Source organism: Thunnus thynnus, chromosome 15, assembly GCF_963924715.1.
Source record: "Thunnus thynnus chromosome 15, fThuThy2.1, whole genome shotgun sequence".
NCBI classification, from domain to species: Eukaryota; Metazoa; Chordata; class Actinopteri; order Scombriformes; family Scombridae; genus Thunnus; species Thunnus thynnus.
This window is the reverse complement of record NC_089531.1, coordinates 21,773,917-21,788,746: the sequence shown is the minus strand read 5'-3', so window position 1 is coordinate 21,788,746 and position 14,830 is coordinate 21,773,917. Positions and strand designations below refer to the sequence as shown.

Sequence of the window (14,830 nt, the reverse complement as noted above, 5' to 3'; positions counted from 1 at the left end):
GCTGATATTTAACTTCACCAGCTCTTCTGTGAACGAAGTTAAATAAACTAAAGTAAGATGTGAAACGTCACTGTTTGACATTCCGAAACTCCGCCAGTCAGCACCTCCACACAATTTTTATAACATGTGATTTCATTATATCAGAGTTCTGCCTTGTGAAACATGACATCAAATTTAGTAGAAGAATTGAGTGAACTGTGAAAAGTCTGTTTGAAGTTAATATACATTTTAAATGACTGATGCCAAAGCAGCAACACAAACATGACCGTGTTTTTACTGTGTAGTTTGGCCTACAGTCACCTGTGTACTAATGATTGATTGGGAAAAAGTATTTAAATTCTTCTTGTGACATTAATAGTGTCATGTTGTGAAATTCAAAATGTATGTAACTGTAAACATTTTTATCGGTTTTATCATCAGATAAAGTCCTCAACTGTTTCCTATTGTTGGAGGAAAACCTACGTTAACATTGTTAATTTAACGGAGCCGAGCTTACATCTACATCTACTTCTGTCTAAAAGATCATTTATTATTTCTTATGGTACATAAACTGACACTAACTCATTTGGCAAACATTTAATATAATTCAGTATTCATTTTAGTTCCATGTAAAGTGAAAAAATGTGATGTTTCCCAAATAATGTTTGCCTGTCTTAAAACGCAGTTTAAATCAGAGTTCTACTGAGTGAAACATGACCCCCAATTTAGCAGAGGATCTTAGTAATACATAAAAAGTCTGTTTTGTCAGCTAATAAACATTATGATATAAACATTATCAGTGTCTGATAACCAATAATGACACACTGACACTATTTATGGTTAGGTGTTCTTTTGTGTATTTTGATGTGCTTGTTAAAAAATAATTATGTTTTATGGTGTGACAAGGCTGTGATTAAGGTCTGGTTAGGCTTAGGCACAAAACGTCATGGAGAGTGGGTAGGGAGCAACGGGCCTTTGGAGCAGTGGGCTTTTGTTTTCGGGATATCAGGCTGTCGGACTGGGGTTTTGGTCCAGTGGGAAGTTTTTCAAACTATTGGGGTTTCGCAATGATGGGCCGTCAGACCAATGGCATGGCACCGAAACAGCTAGCCTGCCCCTCATACAACCACAATTTACTGTGTTTACATTTTGTTTTTGTATGGATTGAAAAAAAATGTAAAACTTGTGAGTTAATCAGCTTTCAAGATGCTGGTAATGTTTATTTTTATGTTAAGGAAAAGCCAGGCTAGCTGTTTCCCCCTGTTTTCAGTTATGGTTATCGGCTGCTAGCTGTAACTTCATATTTAACATAAAAACATCAGAATGCTATAGATCATCTCACCAAACTCAAACATCAAAAACAAATAAGTGTTTGTCAAAATATACTCCCTTTTAAATGTTTATTTTAATCCATCTTTAAGTAACTTCTGTGAATAAAGTTGATAGAAGATGATAGTTAATAATGTGGCAAAGCAAACATAGCATCAGAAAATGTGTGGAGTGTTCCATATAAAGTAACTGAAGATTTGCTAATTAAGCCAATGTTATCTTAAGTCTGTGATTAAAGAAGGTCAAATGTTGATTTGGGAGGTATAAATCAGCCAATTTAAGAATGATGAAAAATTAGTTTAATCATGCTGGCAATTTCAAATCAACAACACCAACTTTTTAAGCAATTTGCATCATTAATGTAATGTTGTGTTAGCCCACTCTGTCAGAGGGGTTTTAGTGTCAGGTGTTGCACAGCATTATGGATTGGTGATTGTTGCAGATGTAAGTGCCACAAGAAAATTTGACAGAAAAAGGGATTCACTGTAACTGAAATTACAATACAAATGTTCGAATGACTGAACTTAAAAAACTAAAAATTTAAAAATTTTTAAAAAATCAACTTTAGCTCTTTCACCAAAGGCTTTCCCAAACCAAAATTAAGCTGCAGTGTCACATAAACAGAAGTTTTACTGAACCATGGAATAGTAGGGTACATTACCTGGTGCTCCTGGAGGTCCTGCATCTCCCATCTCCCCAACACCCTTATCTCCTTTTACTCCACTGGGTCCTCGTGGTCCTAAAGATAATTATATGTTTTGCCTCCTTTAAGTTAATGATGACACTTATGTCACTATCATGGTGCTTGTAAGTATAACTATAACTGAATGGCTCACCTGGGGGTCCTAGGCCTCCTGGCCGCCCTTGTCTGCCTATCTGTCCCGGGATGCCAGGTGCACCTGGGGTTCCAGGATTACCAGGAGCACCGTCTTTCCCTGGGGGCCCAGGCCGACCTGGGGACGCCACCATCTCTACTGGCATCTGCATGCGAGACATGTAGTAGGCCATTCTCTCTGGGGAGGAGAAACATGCGATAGCAAACAATGATTCCACAATAACACAATAAAAGCTCTGTCCCAAAGGAGAAATAGAATAATTCTTTGAAAGAAAGGTATGCATTTGAGGAGAATATGCTCTAGACTAGAAACTATGACATTATGCACAGTTAACATTCACACAACAATTCCAGAGATTAGCGTTCGCCCTCACCATCAAAGATCTTGATGACCTGCTGGCGGATGAAATTCTTGATCTCATCATGATTGACTACAGCCTGTGAAATGACAGAGAAACAAAGAGAGAAGCAAAAGGGCAAACATTAATCAAGGCAGATAATGAAAAAATCCATTATTTACAAGAGCAGATGGAGCTAGTGAGCGCCCCTGGCCAATGCACTGTGTGTCATCACCTCTTTTCACAATCAAGCTGGATACTGCATGTTTTGGAGTTGATATAAAAGTACTGTGCTGTAAGTGTGATGGAACTGTATCTCACATCATTTCCTGGTGACCCTGCAGGTCCAGGAGGCCCGGGGAGGCCTGATGAGCCTGGGCTGCCCCTCTCTCCTCTGGGTCCAACTGGGCCAATCATGGGCTGTGCATCCTTGGCGTGATATCCTACACCACCACCAGGGGGCCCCGGTCTACCTCTCTCCCCTGGAGGTCCCCTCTGGCCCGTGGCCCCTGGTTCACCCTAGGAGATAGATGTACACAGGTCATGGTAGTGGATAAAAGATAATGCCAGTCATGTCAGTTGTACCTTAAATACTGTGTGTATTCATCCATCACAGTATCCAAGTGTCTTGCATTACGATATGAATTATTATCACTGATTATAATACAAGCTTTTATCCATTTATGGGCCAAATATTCTATCACTAGCTCATCTATTTTATGATGATTATATTATATGTCTTGCTGGAAAACTTTAGATCACTTATTAAAACTCAATATTATGGATATCTGTTATTGATTACCTTTGACCTTTTTTTCAAGAAAAAGTTCAACATATTGGGAAATATGCTTATTTGTTTTCTTGATGAGACGATCCATTCCACTTTCATGTCTGTACATATAAAGCTAAAGCCAAGAGATGGTAGCACCTGTAAAGCCCACTAATTAAAATGTTATATCTTATTTGTTTGATATGTACAAAAAACCTTGGTGTAAAAATGACAAGTTGTGGCTAGCTGTTTCCCTTGCTTCTACACTTTGTGTTAAGCTAAGCTAAGTCCTGGCTGTAGCCTTATATTTAACGGACAGATATGAGAGTTGTATCAATCTTCATCTAACTGTTTTCTAGAAAGGACAATGTATTTCCCAAAATGTTGAAATATTCCTTTAATGGCTTACTATTAATTTAGGGTTCATTAAATTGCTCCTTCTGCTTTTTTTGATTTTGAGAAGCATAAAAATCATTATTGACCCTCTTTCAGAAAATAAGCAGCAGGCTTTTGGCTACATCTCACTTTCCACACAACAGCACCCACCACTTGGGTTGCGTAAATACACTCAGAAAACAGTGCTGCTATATTAGTGACAGTGATTTATTGAGGACAAAGCAGCCCATAATGGACGTCTAATGTTTACACATCACCGACAGACAAGTGGCTCTTGAAATAGAGAGGAGGGAGAAGAACAGAGGAGTCCATTCTTGTCTTTCTCCTATGTTCTCCTCTTCTGTGCAGCTAAAGCCCTGACAATGCCGTCCTGTCAGTGTGACAAATAGCCTCATCTAGCATCTCCCTTCATGCTTAATAGCATTATCCCATAGGCAGAGAATAACTATATCACTGTGTACTGTAAGCCTGTGTCTAAGGAGAGATCCAACAGGCTCTAGCTACAGAAAGCTAGCATGCGGCCGGTTGCCAGTTTGGAGAGGGGTGATGTGAGGTGAGGGGGAAGGAGGGTGTCAGTGTGAGGGTTGGAGGGTTAGTAAACTGATGACTATGTTAAGTGCGGGTGCTGAGTGGGCAGAAAGAGAGAGAGCAAGCATGTTCAGCCCAAGTCTCCCTGAACTAAAAGAAACAGAGAAAGGGGTACATCTTTCTGCATTGAGACGGTCTACCGTAATGAATGGTAATGGCTGGCTGATACGTGGACTCTTTGACAGCACACACAGTCACACACTGTAATATACTGTACCATGTTGAGTTGGCTCTTACCTTTTGACCAGCCTTTCCGTTCTCCCCTGGCATGCCTGCCACCCCCTGTCAAAACAAAGAAAGAAATATCCATTAATGAATGAAATATACACATCCCTACATTGATCTCGCTCTATTATAATTTAATGAGGACAAACACCACACCCAGACATTACTCACATCTTTACCAGCAGAGCCATCACTGCCTGGTTCTCCCTAAAAGACAAAGTCAACATAGGAGAAAAGGTAGTGAGATATATTGGCGTGCTAGCTGTATGAATGATATTCAATTAAATTTGGCCTTAGACATGCTTGCATTTTTGGTTGTTTAGCGGTACTGACCATGGCCCCTGGGTACCCGGGTGTTCCTGGAGGTCCTACCATTCCTGGGAGACCCCTCTCTCCATTCTGACCCGTATCTCCCTTTATACCCTGGAGATGGAGGGAAGGAAGATGGAGAATTTAGATTCCCTTTTATTGTTTGCGCTTTTGGCAGCAAGACAGAATTTCAATTGTATCTTGTTCCACGCTATTGCACTATCTCTCTTTCTCTCTCTCACACACACACATACACACACACGCACGCACACACATATGCATACATAAACAGCTGATAATGCATAATTTTCACATGGGGACACTTTATTAGGGCGCAATTATTTTAACTTGTTAATCTTTAAATTAAGATGTCATCTCTGCTCATCTATTTTCTTTGTTGTGTTCAGTTTGTATAGCTTTCGTAATTATTTACTAGAATCATTGTTAATGTTAGTCATAGTAATTTGTTAGTTAGTGCTCATTATTTATCTTTTTCGTATGTACCATATTTTTTCAGCTGCTGAAACAGCCCACATTCCCCTTGTGAATGTAAAAGATTCACCTGATCCAACTCTTGTTCTTTAAAAGTATAATGATCACATGTTTCAGAGCATCTCTCTTACCATTCCTGATGGACCAGCAGGTCCTGGAGGTCCAACTGGACCTGTAGAACCCTGTTAGGGAAAGTAAATACACATATTATTCATGTTTAACACACTAACATATTACAATATTGACAGAACAGAAATAAACAGACTGAGGTTAAAAGGACAATGAACTTACAATGTTGCCAGGGGGTCCAGGTCGTCCCTGAGCTCCTGGGGGTCCGGGATCACCCTGGAAAGGTCACAGATTGACCTTTAGAGATCTCTAGGGTTACACTGCCTGTGATAATATAATCTTGCTTTGGGCTTGTCTGTATAGTTTATTGATGTGCTCTCTAATGTTTATTCAAATCGACCTGAGTTAATGATACTGTAGAAAGCAAAAATACTCACGTCATGTCCTGGTCTGCCTGGTGATCCCTGTGGGCCTATAGGCCCAGCCTCACCCTGGAGAGATGAGAGAGTAATGAAAAGGTAATAGAGGAAGCAAAATGAGGTAGAGCAGTAATAAAACCCTGACTTGTGTCATGACAGTTTTGCTAATTATCAGTGTGATAAAACAACTTGGCCTAATGCACCAGCAAGAGGCAGAAATTGTATGTAGACAAACAGACAGACATAGTGCGATGGTAAAGCAATGAGTTGTTGGCTAACCTTCTGTCCAGGGAAGCCAACATGGCCAGTTTTCCCTTTGAATCCCTGAGGAGAGACATCAAAGGGAATGAGATTGGTACAGTATCAAAATTCACAAAGTCGAGGCTGCCAAAGAACAGGCAGACGTGTCTTTGAAATCCTGAACACCTGCCCTTGGGTAGAGCACAAACTGAGATACAGAGTGAGAGATAGAAATAAAAAATTAGGGAAGAGAGGGAGAGAGAGAGGCAGCAATGTGTTTCTTCATTGAAGCTGACTGTAGTGTGTGAATACCACTATCTGGTAGAAAGTGAGAAAGATCTTACAAAAGAATTTTCAAATGGGGTCACATCACCGGTGACATCTACAACATTAACAAGATTTTATAATTAATGCACATACTAATGTGGCATGGTATTGAGTGCCAACTGGGTAAAGTCAGTTAAATGCACAATATGTAATTTCAGCTGCTAGGAGTCTGTCAATCAAAACAATAACAAAAGACGGAGTGTGATGATGGTGTGAGGTAGCAAGGGATCATGGGAGTTGACGTCTTCATTGTTAAATAACCGGCTTCTCCGGGATAGGATTACTCCAGTGTTAATCGTTCAGAATGTTTTTACCGGGAGCCAAATTACCCACAGAGGTCTTCTCCTCTCCAAAACAAACGGACCCAGTGATTACAGGTAAAAACACTGAATGACGCAGTTACACCTAAAAAATCTGTTTCTCCGACGATGTTCAGCGAGCACCGAATGTCCGGTGTGGGCTGTTAGCTGAGCTGCTGCTAACATTTGCTCTGTTTATTTTTTCTTATAACTTAAGATCCAGACGTTTGGCAGGTTTCTCCTGGGAGCCGAATTATCTGCAGAGGTCTTCCCCTCTCCAAAAAACAAACGTACATGCAGATTAAAATCATTAGAAATACTAATTAAAGCTGTTTCACCTAAAAAAAAATCAATGTTTCGCCTACGATGTTCGGCGAGCATCGGACTTCCTGGGGGGGCTGTTAGCCGAGCTGCTGTTAAGGCTTGCCCAGTTTATTTATCTGATAACTTAAGATCCGGACGTCCAAAGACTAAAATCCTTCATCCAGCTAAAAGATATAGTTAAAAACAACCTAAATTTATCACGAAAATGTGGCTTAAAACTGAATGAAAGTCAATTTATAACAGTTTCTGTTGAAGAACCACAACGCCGATGTATTATCTTGTATGTGTTGGAAACATTTGGGATAATGTAAGTACACAACTCAACAACATAGGTCATAGGTCTAGTTGTTTTTAGACATTTTAATGTGGAATAATTAGATATTAGGCTATAGCTTTAAGTATCATAAGTCACACTTTGCTAATTTGCATGGGATACAGTTGATGAAGCTATAGAAAGGTCAACAAGACTCTACACAGCCATGCTTGAGGCTCTGTGAGGCTGTACTTAGGTGCTTCGAGCTAAATGCTAACACCACCATGCTAACATGCTCACGATGACAATGCTAACATACTGATGTTTAGCAGGTCAGATATGTAAGAATTTTTAAACCAAAATGCAAGTCATAGTCTCAAGGGCAAAAACAATTTGCCCATGTTTGTCCATGCTCTCCATAACGAGCTTCAGCTAGGCTAGGTGAAAAAGGTTTACTCATGCGGGTTGATTTGCATAGTTTGCTGTTTGTGAATCTGAAGGTGAGTCTTCTCTCTCATGGCAATGCAATGCAGTGTATAAAAAGTATGTCTTCAACATTGCATCTGCCAAAACCAACAAGCTGCTGTACAGTATGTGAAAAAATAATGCTGGTGTGAATGTTTAAAGGAACAAAAGATGTTATTTACATTCATCTCATCATGATTTGATTATTTAACAAGACTTGCACTGTTTCCCAATTCCACACTACATACTAAATGTATACAAAATATACTGCACTAATCTTCATAGAATACTGTTTGCAATTAGTATGCAAGAAATCAATATACAATTGTACATAGTTTTATACTTGCAGGAAATAATGTAATACATACAAAGGCAATCAAACTGTGACTTCCACAAAAAATGTAATAGTTATTTCTTTGTTTTCAGAGGTGTTCCTGGAGATGTTTTACCACTATCCACTATAACATTCAATTTTGTCAAGCTGTGGGTAGCTTCTCTGTTTGAGAGAATAGTGTCCATCAACAGTATGTTTAAAAATCAAGGGCTATTTAGTATGCATACCAACTCTTTTGAGTGTACTTAATTTAAGAGTCTACTGGCTCTATGGGGCTGTACTTGACGTCAGCATGATAACATGTTCACAATGACAATGTTAACATTGTGATGTTTAACAGGTGTAATGTTTATCCTGTTCACCATCTTAGATGGTGATTTTAGCATGTTAGTATGCTAACATTTGCTAATTGGCACTTAATAAAAATGTCAGTAGTTTCAAAGGTAGGTGTTATTTGTCAAATAGTAGTAGTATAGAAGGCTGTAGTACACATGGCCAAAGCCATGCAGCCAGCATGACTAAAAATCTTGGTACATAAAACTGAAGACACAGGTTGAGACCACGCGGCAACCTCCAGGGCTGAAAAATGAAGCCAATGCGGAAGTGCCAAAAACTGCAGTTCCTTGAATGGCCACTTGAGGCTGACTCCAAAAGCAAGTCAATCCCCATAGACCCACATGTTAAAATGCCATGATACTCACTGGGATTCCTCGTGGTCCTGCTGGGCCTGGTAGGCCTGACTCTCCCTGGCAAAGAAAGAGACAGTCAATGTCAAAGGTCAACTACTGTATGCATGCCACAGTCAGTTCTCCCAAGAAAAACAACCCTATAGGTCATAAATTCAGATGACAAAAACAACTTATAATTACATTTGAGTGGCAGACGCCATCTAGCAGCCATAGTAATTATGACCTGGGAAAGTGACGCAGTTCAGATGATGTTTATATAAGGTGGTCCTTATTTCAAGGAGGTAGGTTGGATGGATGGCTAGATAGTTAGTTAGATGGTAAGTTGCAAAAAGTGGACTTAACTGCTGGAGACCACTGTTCCCATTTCCAAACCTGTTTGCTTCCCATTTCAAACCGCGAGTGTCATGTTTTCCACCGCAACACTTATTTAAAAACTGTAACGTGGTGTGACGAAGCTTGCCTAACTTTAAGGAAGTAGTAACCATGTTTGAGGTGATCATTTTAACCCAAACCATGATCTTTTCCTAACCCAAACCAAGTGGTTTTTGTGTCTAAACCTAACCAGACCTTTACCACAGCATTGTCACACCATAAAACATAATAATTTTTTAACAGAAATTTGTAACAGTTTTGGAAAGCTGCATATTATGCTCCTATGGGTCATTCTGGAGTGCTGGTACTAATAACCTATGTGGTCATTTACTTTGGAGGGCTTTTGGAGGGCATGCAACTATAGTATGACTAAAGTGCGTGTTTGGCTCTTTTGTGTGTATGGGCATGCCTATGTGGGCACCCCATGTGTGATAAATATTGTATCTGTAACTTACCCGCAGTCCTGGTTTCCCGTCTTTTCCATCCATTCCTTCAATGCCAGGGGGGCCCTTTCATTGCAAATACAGACAGGGGGTGCAGTTGAGGACTCAGAGTGGAATACAGTTCACAGATACAGTACCAGGCAAAGTTTGGACACCCCTTCCCATTCACTTAAATGAGAAAGTGTGTCTAAACTTTTGACTGGTACTATATGTTGGAATGGATCAAAATTAGATAATATATAGTGATATCAAATGCATGTACCATCAGCCCTGGGGCGCCAGGTGAGCCTGGGGCTCCAGTTGGTCCCTGAGAGCCTTGAGTGCCACCGCTGCCCTAAGAGAGAGAAAAACTAGGTAATTATCACTCACTTTTGTGACTACAAATGATAATGTTGGATGCAACAGAAATCTGAAACAGCTGAATGTGATTAGTGCTCACCCTTTCACCCTTGAGCCCAGGAAGTCCTTCCCTTCCAGTTTTGCCAGAGGAACCTGGTGGACCCTAAAAACACACACAGTAACATACAAAGTCAGTGGAATTATTCCAAAAGCAACAATTTGCAAGAGAGGAGCAAATCATTTACATACTGGTGGTCCGGGAAAACCTGGTTGCCCTTGGAAACCCTTGAAAGAAAATAGAAACATATGACTACATTTAATGCCACAACAATTTGATTTTAATGGTAGCACTGTTCTGTTATGTGTGTGTACACTATTCACTGTACATACCTGATCTCCTTTGGGTCCAACAGGTCCTCCTGGTCCTGTGTCTCCTTTAATACCCTGCAGACACAGAAATGGTGAAACAAATCTCAATTATTACATTTTGTAATGATAAATGAAAGACCTAGTCTCTAAATATTGAGTCAAATGTATAATGAAACACTGACCGGTGTGCCAGGCTGTCCTTGGTATCCAGGGGTACCAGGAGAGCCCTAGAGCAGAGAAGGAAATTTTAGCCAATAATACCCAACACGGGCTATGGACACATTGTGTATTAAAGATATATATTGTGTATTAAACAGTGTAGTGGCTTACTGATTCTCCTTTCTGACCACTGCTGCCTAGGCTCCCACGTTCGCCTTTCAGTCCCTGACAAATACAAATGGGCAGTTAATCAATGTCAGGTCACATATCAATGTAACCACCTATCCATCCATTAAAGCTGTCAGATTGTTGTCAATCTCATAGGTCTGTTATAATGAGGCGGTGAGAGTAACTTACAGGCAGTCCAGGCGGTCCCATGGTTCCTGGATACCCCGCTGTCCCCGGCGGGCCCTGAGGTAAAGATCATACAATCAATCAAACAGGGAAACCAATTATTTTTCTACATGTTATAATTTCAGGGAAATTGATTGGCAGACACCTACCTGTTCGCCCTTCATTCCCGCGAGTCCAGGTGACCCACGCTCACCTTGCTGACCCTGAGTATGACAGGAGTGAAGGATGATTAGAAAATGAAGGAGAGGATGTAATATGTATGTCTAGAAGAGAGACTCCCCCTGGTAAAAATGGACCAAGGACAAGGCAAGTCAATATCAAAGAGAGGAAACAGCTAACTGGCTTGTACTGTCTACCTTTGGGATTGCCTTCACATTTCATGTCGTCCTCTGCTCTACACCTCTATGAAGCTTTAGATTTAGGTCTGCAATGGTAATGTTCATAGGCTATACATTGCAGCTCTCAGAAAATCAGTTGCAGCTTCCCCCTTTTGTATTTCCTCTTCTCTTTTCCACAGCAGATTCAGGTACAAAGTTGCAAACTTCATTAAGTAATTTGTCTTTTTAAAACTCTGCTCTTTAATCAATCAAACAAAAAAACAAACCTAGAAAATGAGCATTATAACACGTTACTAAGCAACAGAACAATGTAATCACATAACCACCTGACTTCTCTTGTGTTACAGAATGATTCCATAATCTATTGACAACCTATCTTTCCTCGTCTATTAATTGGATACTGAATGTTGTTTTGACAAAAATATTAATATGCTTGTGAGAGTGTGGTCTGTTGCCTAGCAACAGCTGCTGTAAACGGAAGACGGATGAAGGTGAGAAATTTTTTAAAAAGTGACTGAATATGCTGTATGATGTCAGAGGAAAATGGATGCTTTTAAAAGCGGACATACTCTCATTACATATAAAATTATGGGAACTGCTGGTGAAAATGAGCTGTTTAGTTAACTGTTTATTAATGTCCATTGTCCCTTTTGAATAAAACAGTAAAAATGTACCTCATAAATATAAGAATATCACTAAGAGATACACAATTCAGTAGTGTGCTTGCTGTTATTAGAGAGTGATTACTGAGGGTTGTAATCTAGAGAAAGTAATTACTAATTGATCATACAGAGGAGAAACTAATTAGTAGCTGATTAGTGTGAGTAACTTCCTTAACACTGAATATGAGTAATATATTCAGCAGCTTCTCTCCTTCTCTCTCACAAACAGTACAAACCAACAGACCACGGCACACAGCAGAGGCTAACACCTGCTATAAAGTGCTACTATGCTGCTAATGGATTCCATGCGGTGCTCACGCAGCTCATCCATTTAGCATCTCTATTCTACTAAAACAATAAATCTGTATGAGGAGGAAGAGGGGAGGGCTCTGTCTGCACAGCAGCCCCACTCTCCATCACTAAGACGGGGGAATAATTGAACAACTGGAGAAAGAGACAACCAAATCGTTCCCTCATCTGAAATAACTTTCATTGAAGAGCTGTGGAGAGAGGCAGGGGGATGGCGAGATGGCAAAGGTGGCATAATCAAGGGCTGCTTGATTTAAAAGTGAGATGATCCATATTTGAAATGAAAAGGCGAAAACAAAGGTAGATATTTAAAGCAGAGAGAAAGTACATTTACTCAAGTATTGCACTCAAAAGTCCAAATTTGAGGTTCTTGTACTTGACTATTTCCATTTAATGCTGCTTTATACTTCAGAGAAAATATTAGATAGCAATAGTTACTGATTCTAGATCAACATTTCACATTTAAAAAACATATTATAAACTTTTAAACCAGTGGTCCCCAGCCTTATGGATTGTTACTTTCCTACAAAAAAGCAGTGTCTAGTTGGGGCCTGTTGTCATGTTTCAGATGTCAGATATTCCCAGAAAAACAAAGATTAGAGAAAAATGCATACAAATTTGTCCAGCAGAAATGAGATTTTTTCTTATTTCCCCATCAATCATCTCATGACTCCCCATATTTATCTTGTTGGAACCTCTGAACTAAACTACTTAACTGTGTATAAATTAGATATTACTAGCTCCAAATCCACCATATTGATGCAACAGCGTTAACAATCTAATAATGTCATATATGATAACATATCAGTTACACTGTCCATTTATTTTTTTTAGAAACATTGCTTCTAATTTGATACTTTGAGCACATTTAAATGCTTAAAATGAGTTTTAATTGTGGTGTAGTATTTTTACTTTTTTTTTTTTATATTATGTATTAAATAAAGGATCTCAGTTGTACTTTCACCACTGATCAAAAGAGAGTAAAAAAAGAAAGTGAAAATAAACTTGTTCATAGGGCTGGGTAATATGGAAAAAATCAAATATCATGATCATTTCGACCAAATAGCTCAATATCAATATTACTACAATATTGTAGGGATGACTATTGGTGCTTTCACAAAATATTTACACATGAGATTTTTGATAAATAATCATCAGTAATGGGTAAAGGCAAATAATAGAACAGTTAGAACAGTCTGGTAAGTTCAGAAAATTACATCAATTTACTGTAATGCAGCCTTTAAAACCAGAAAAAGACAACACTTAAGCCATATTACGATATTACTCACATCACGACATTGATATAATATCGATATAATGCCAAGCCCTAACTCGGAAGTGCGAATAAAACTTACAGGTAAGCCAGATGGGCCTTGAGGACCTGGGAAACCAGGAGGTCCCTGTGGAGAGATGATGAAAAGAACACTTTGAAACAGCCGAGACAAGACAAACTAACAGATAAAAACTAAAATCAATTTACACCTCTGGTTAAACAGGTTTGAACTTGTTCCTGGCAATTAAGTGGATATTGTACTAAGCACCGCAAGACTCCTCATGTCTTTCTGTACTGTAAATCAGTATTTAAAAGTTTGGTATGTTAGGCAACATTGTTCAACATTTCCATTGAGACCAGTAGAGGGCTCTGTGAACCCATGGAAAGTGGCAAAATTACAAACTCCTCTCAAGTCACTTGAAATCTAAAGCTTTGAGAGGCAAAAACCCAGTGGTGCTGTCCTACAATCTTAAAACATTGAATCTCTTTCCTCACAAAAGTGATGAAAAACTATTGTAAGGCAGTAACTACAATGAATTTTATAGCTTTCAAACTTTTATAGTTTTGGCAGATGACTGACTCTTCAGAGCAGTAAGTTGGAAGAAAGTTGGAAAAAAGATGTCAACTGAAGTACACGAAAAGTTTCTTGTTACTACTGTAACAGTCAAAAATCTACCTAACAGTAGATTAGGATTTCAGAGCAAGAGTCCACTGTTACAGCTCTCTACTCTAGCCTGGTTTATCTACTGTAAATAAGCTTTAAAGGAGTTAAGTTGAGCTGAAATTGTTGAAGAAAGGAAGATATTTCCTGTGAAACCTCACCATGTTTCCTGGTGGTCCAATGTGGCCTCTCTCTCCTGGTGTACCCTGTAGTACAAATAAAGAAAGAAAGGTGATCCTAAAGTCTGTAGCTGTCTAAATATACACTCTCATAACAGATACACAGTTTGTACACGAGGACACACAGACTTACTGCTTCTCCCTTTGTTCCTGGTGATCCATGAATTCCTGGAACTCCAGGTGTTCCTACGCAGGATCGGTCTACCTATAAAGCAAAGAAATAAGATTCTAGGAGATGTGCACACACTTCTCTGTGCTTATGCCTGTCTATCTATTAGGGATGTCAGCAGTTGACCATTAATTGGTTAACCACCGAGAATATTTTTGACCCATTACGCATGTCGGTCTATAGGTTATTTGCATACACACTCCGCTAACGGCTTGACAATTACGTCTTCACAACATCAGATATTCTTTTTGAATAGATAAACTACTGATGTTAAACTGACTCCTACACATAGTGTTGCATTATGGGTTGTTTGTAGCCTTAATGTTTCTAGGCTAGCGAGTGTCTTAAAGTCTGTTTATAGCAAGTGTGTTAGAGTCAGTCAGCACTAAAAGTGTTTGGTAAGTCCAGATTAACCAGGAGTTTCTGAAGGCTCGTGTAACATGGTTTTAGTCTGTTAAGTTATATAAGTTGCCTTATATTAGGGCCGGGTGGGTGGGTGGGTGGGGTGATGATCCGCGCTGGTC

The 14,830-nt window shown here is 39.4% G+C and overlaps 1 protein-coding gene across 8 annotated transcripts in view; it reads right to left on the bottom strand.

The window, feature by feature from the left end:
- Positions 1-14,830, bottom strand: part of col16a1 (collagen, type XVI, alpha 1) — a 70,564-nt gene that overhangs the window by 1,949 nt on the left and 53,785 nt on the right. For all 8 annotated transcript variants that reach the window (XM_067611344.1, XM_067611341.1, XM_067611343.1 and 5 more), the window contains 24 exons: positions 14,271-14,342; positions 14,120-14,164; positions 13,380-13,424; positions 10,865-10,918; positions 10,719-10,772; positions 10,533-10,586; positions 10,385-10,429; positions 10,224-10,277; positions 10,083-10,118; positions 9,934-9,996; positions 9,757-9,828; positions 9,507-9,560; positions 8,692-8,736; positions 6,028-6,072; positions 5,767-5,820; positions 5,552-5,605; positions 5,392-5,442; positions 4,793-4,882; positions 4,631-4,666; positions 4,472-4,516; positions 2,803-3,000; positions 2,518-2,581; positions 2,145-2,321; positions 1,970-2,047 (listed from right to left, as the gene is read on the bottom strand). In XM_067611344.1, coding sequence (XP_067467445.1) covers positions 1,970-2,047; positions 2,145-2,321; positions 2,518-2,581; positions 2,803-3,000; positions 4,472-4,516; positions 4,631-4,666; positions 4,793-4,882; positions 5,392-5,442; positions 5,552-5,605; positions 5,767-5,820; positions 6,028-6,072; positions 8,692-8,736; positions 9,507-9,560; positions 9,757-9,828; positions 9,934-9,996; positions 10,083-10,118; positions 10,224-10,277; positions 10,385-10,429; positions 10,533-10,586; positions 10,719-10,772; positions 10,865-10,918; positions 13,380-13,424; positions 14,120-14,164; positions 14,271-14,342 — 1,585 coding nt within the window. The remainder of the gene's footprint in view (positions 1-1,969; positions 2,048-2,144; positions 2,322-2,517; positions 2,582-2,802; positions 3,001-4,471; positions 4,517-4,630; positions 4,667-4,792; positions 4,883-5,391; positions 5,443-5,551; positions 5,606-5,766; positions 5,821-6,027; positions 6,073-8,691; positions 8,737-9,506; positions 9,561-9,756; positions 9,829-9,933; positions 9,997-10,082; positions 10,119-10,223; positions 10,278-10,384; positions 10,430-10,532; positions 10,587-10,718; positions 10,773-10,864; positions 10,919-13,379; positions 13,425-14,119; positions 14,165-14,270; positions 14,343-14,830) is intronic.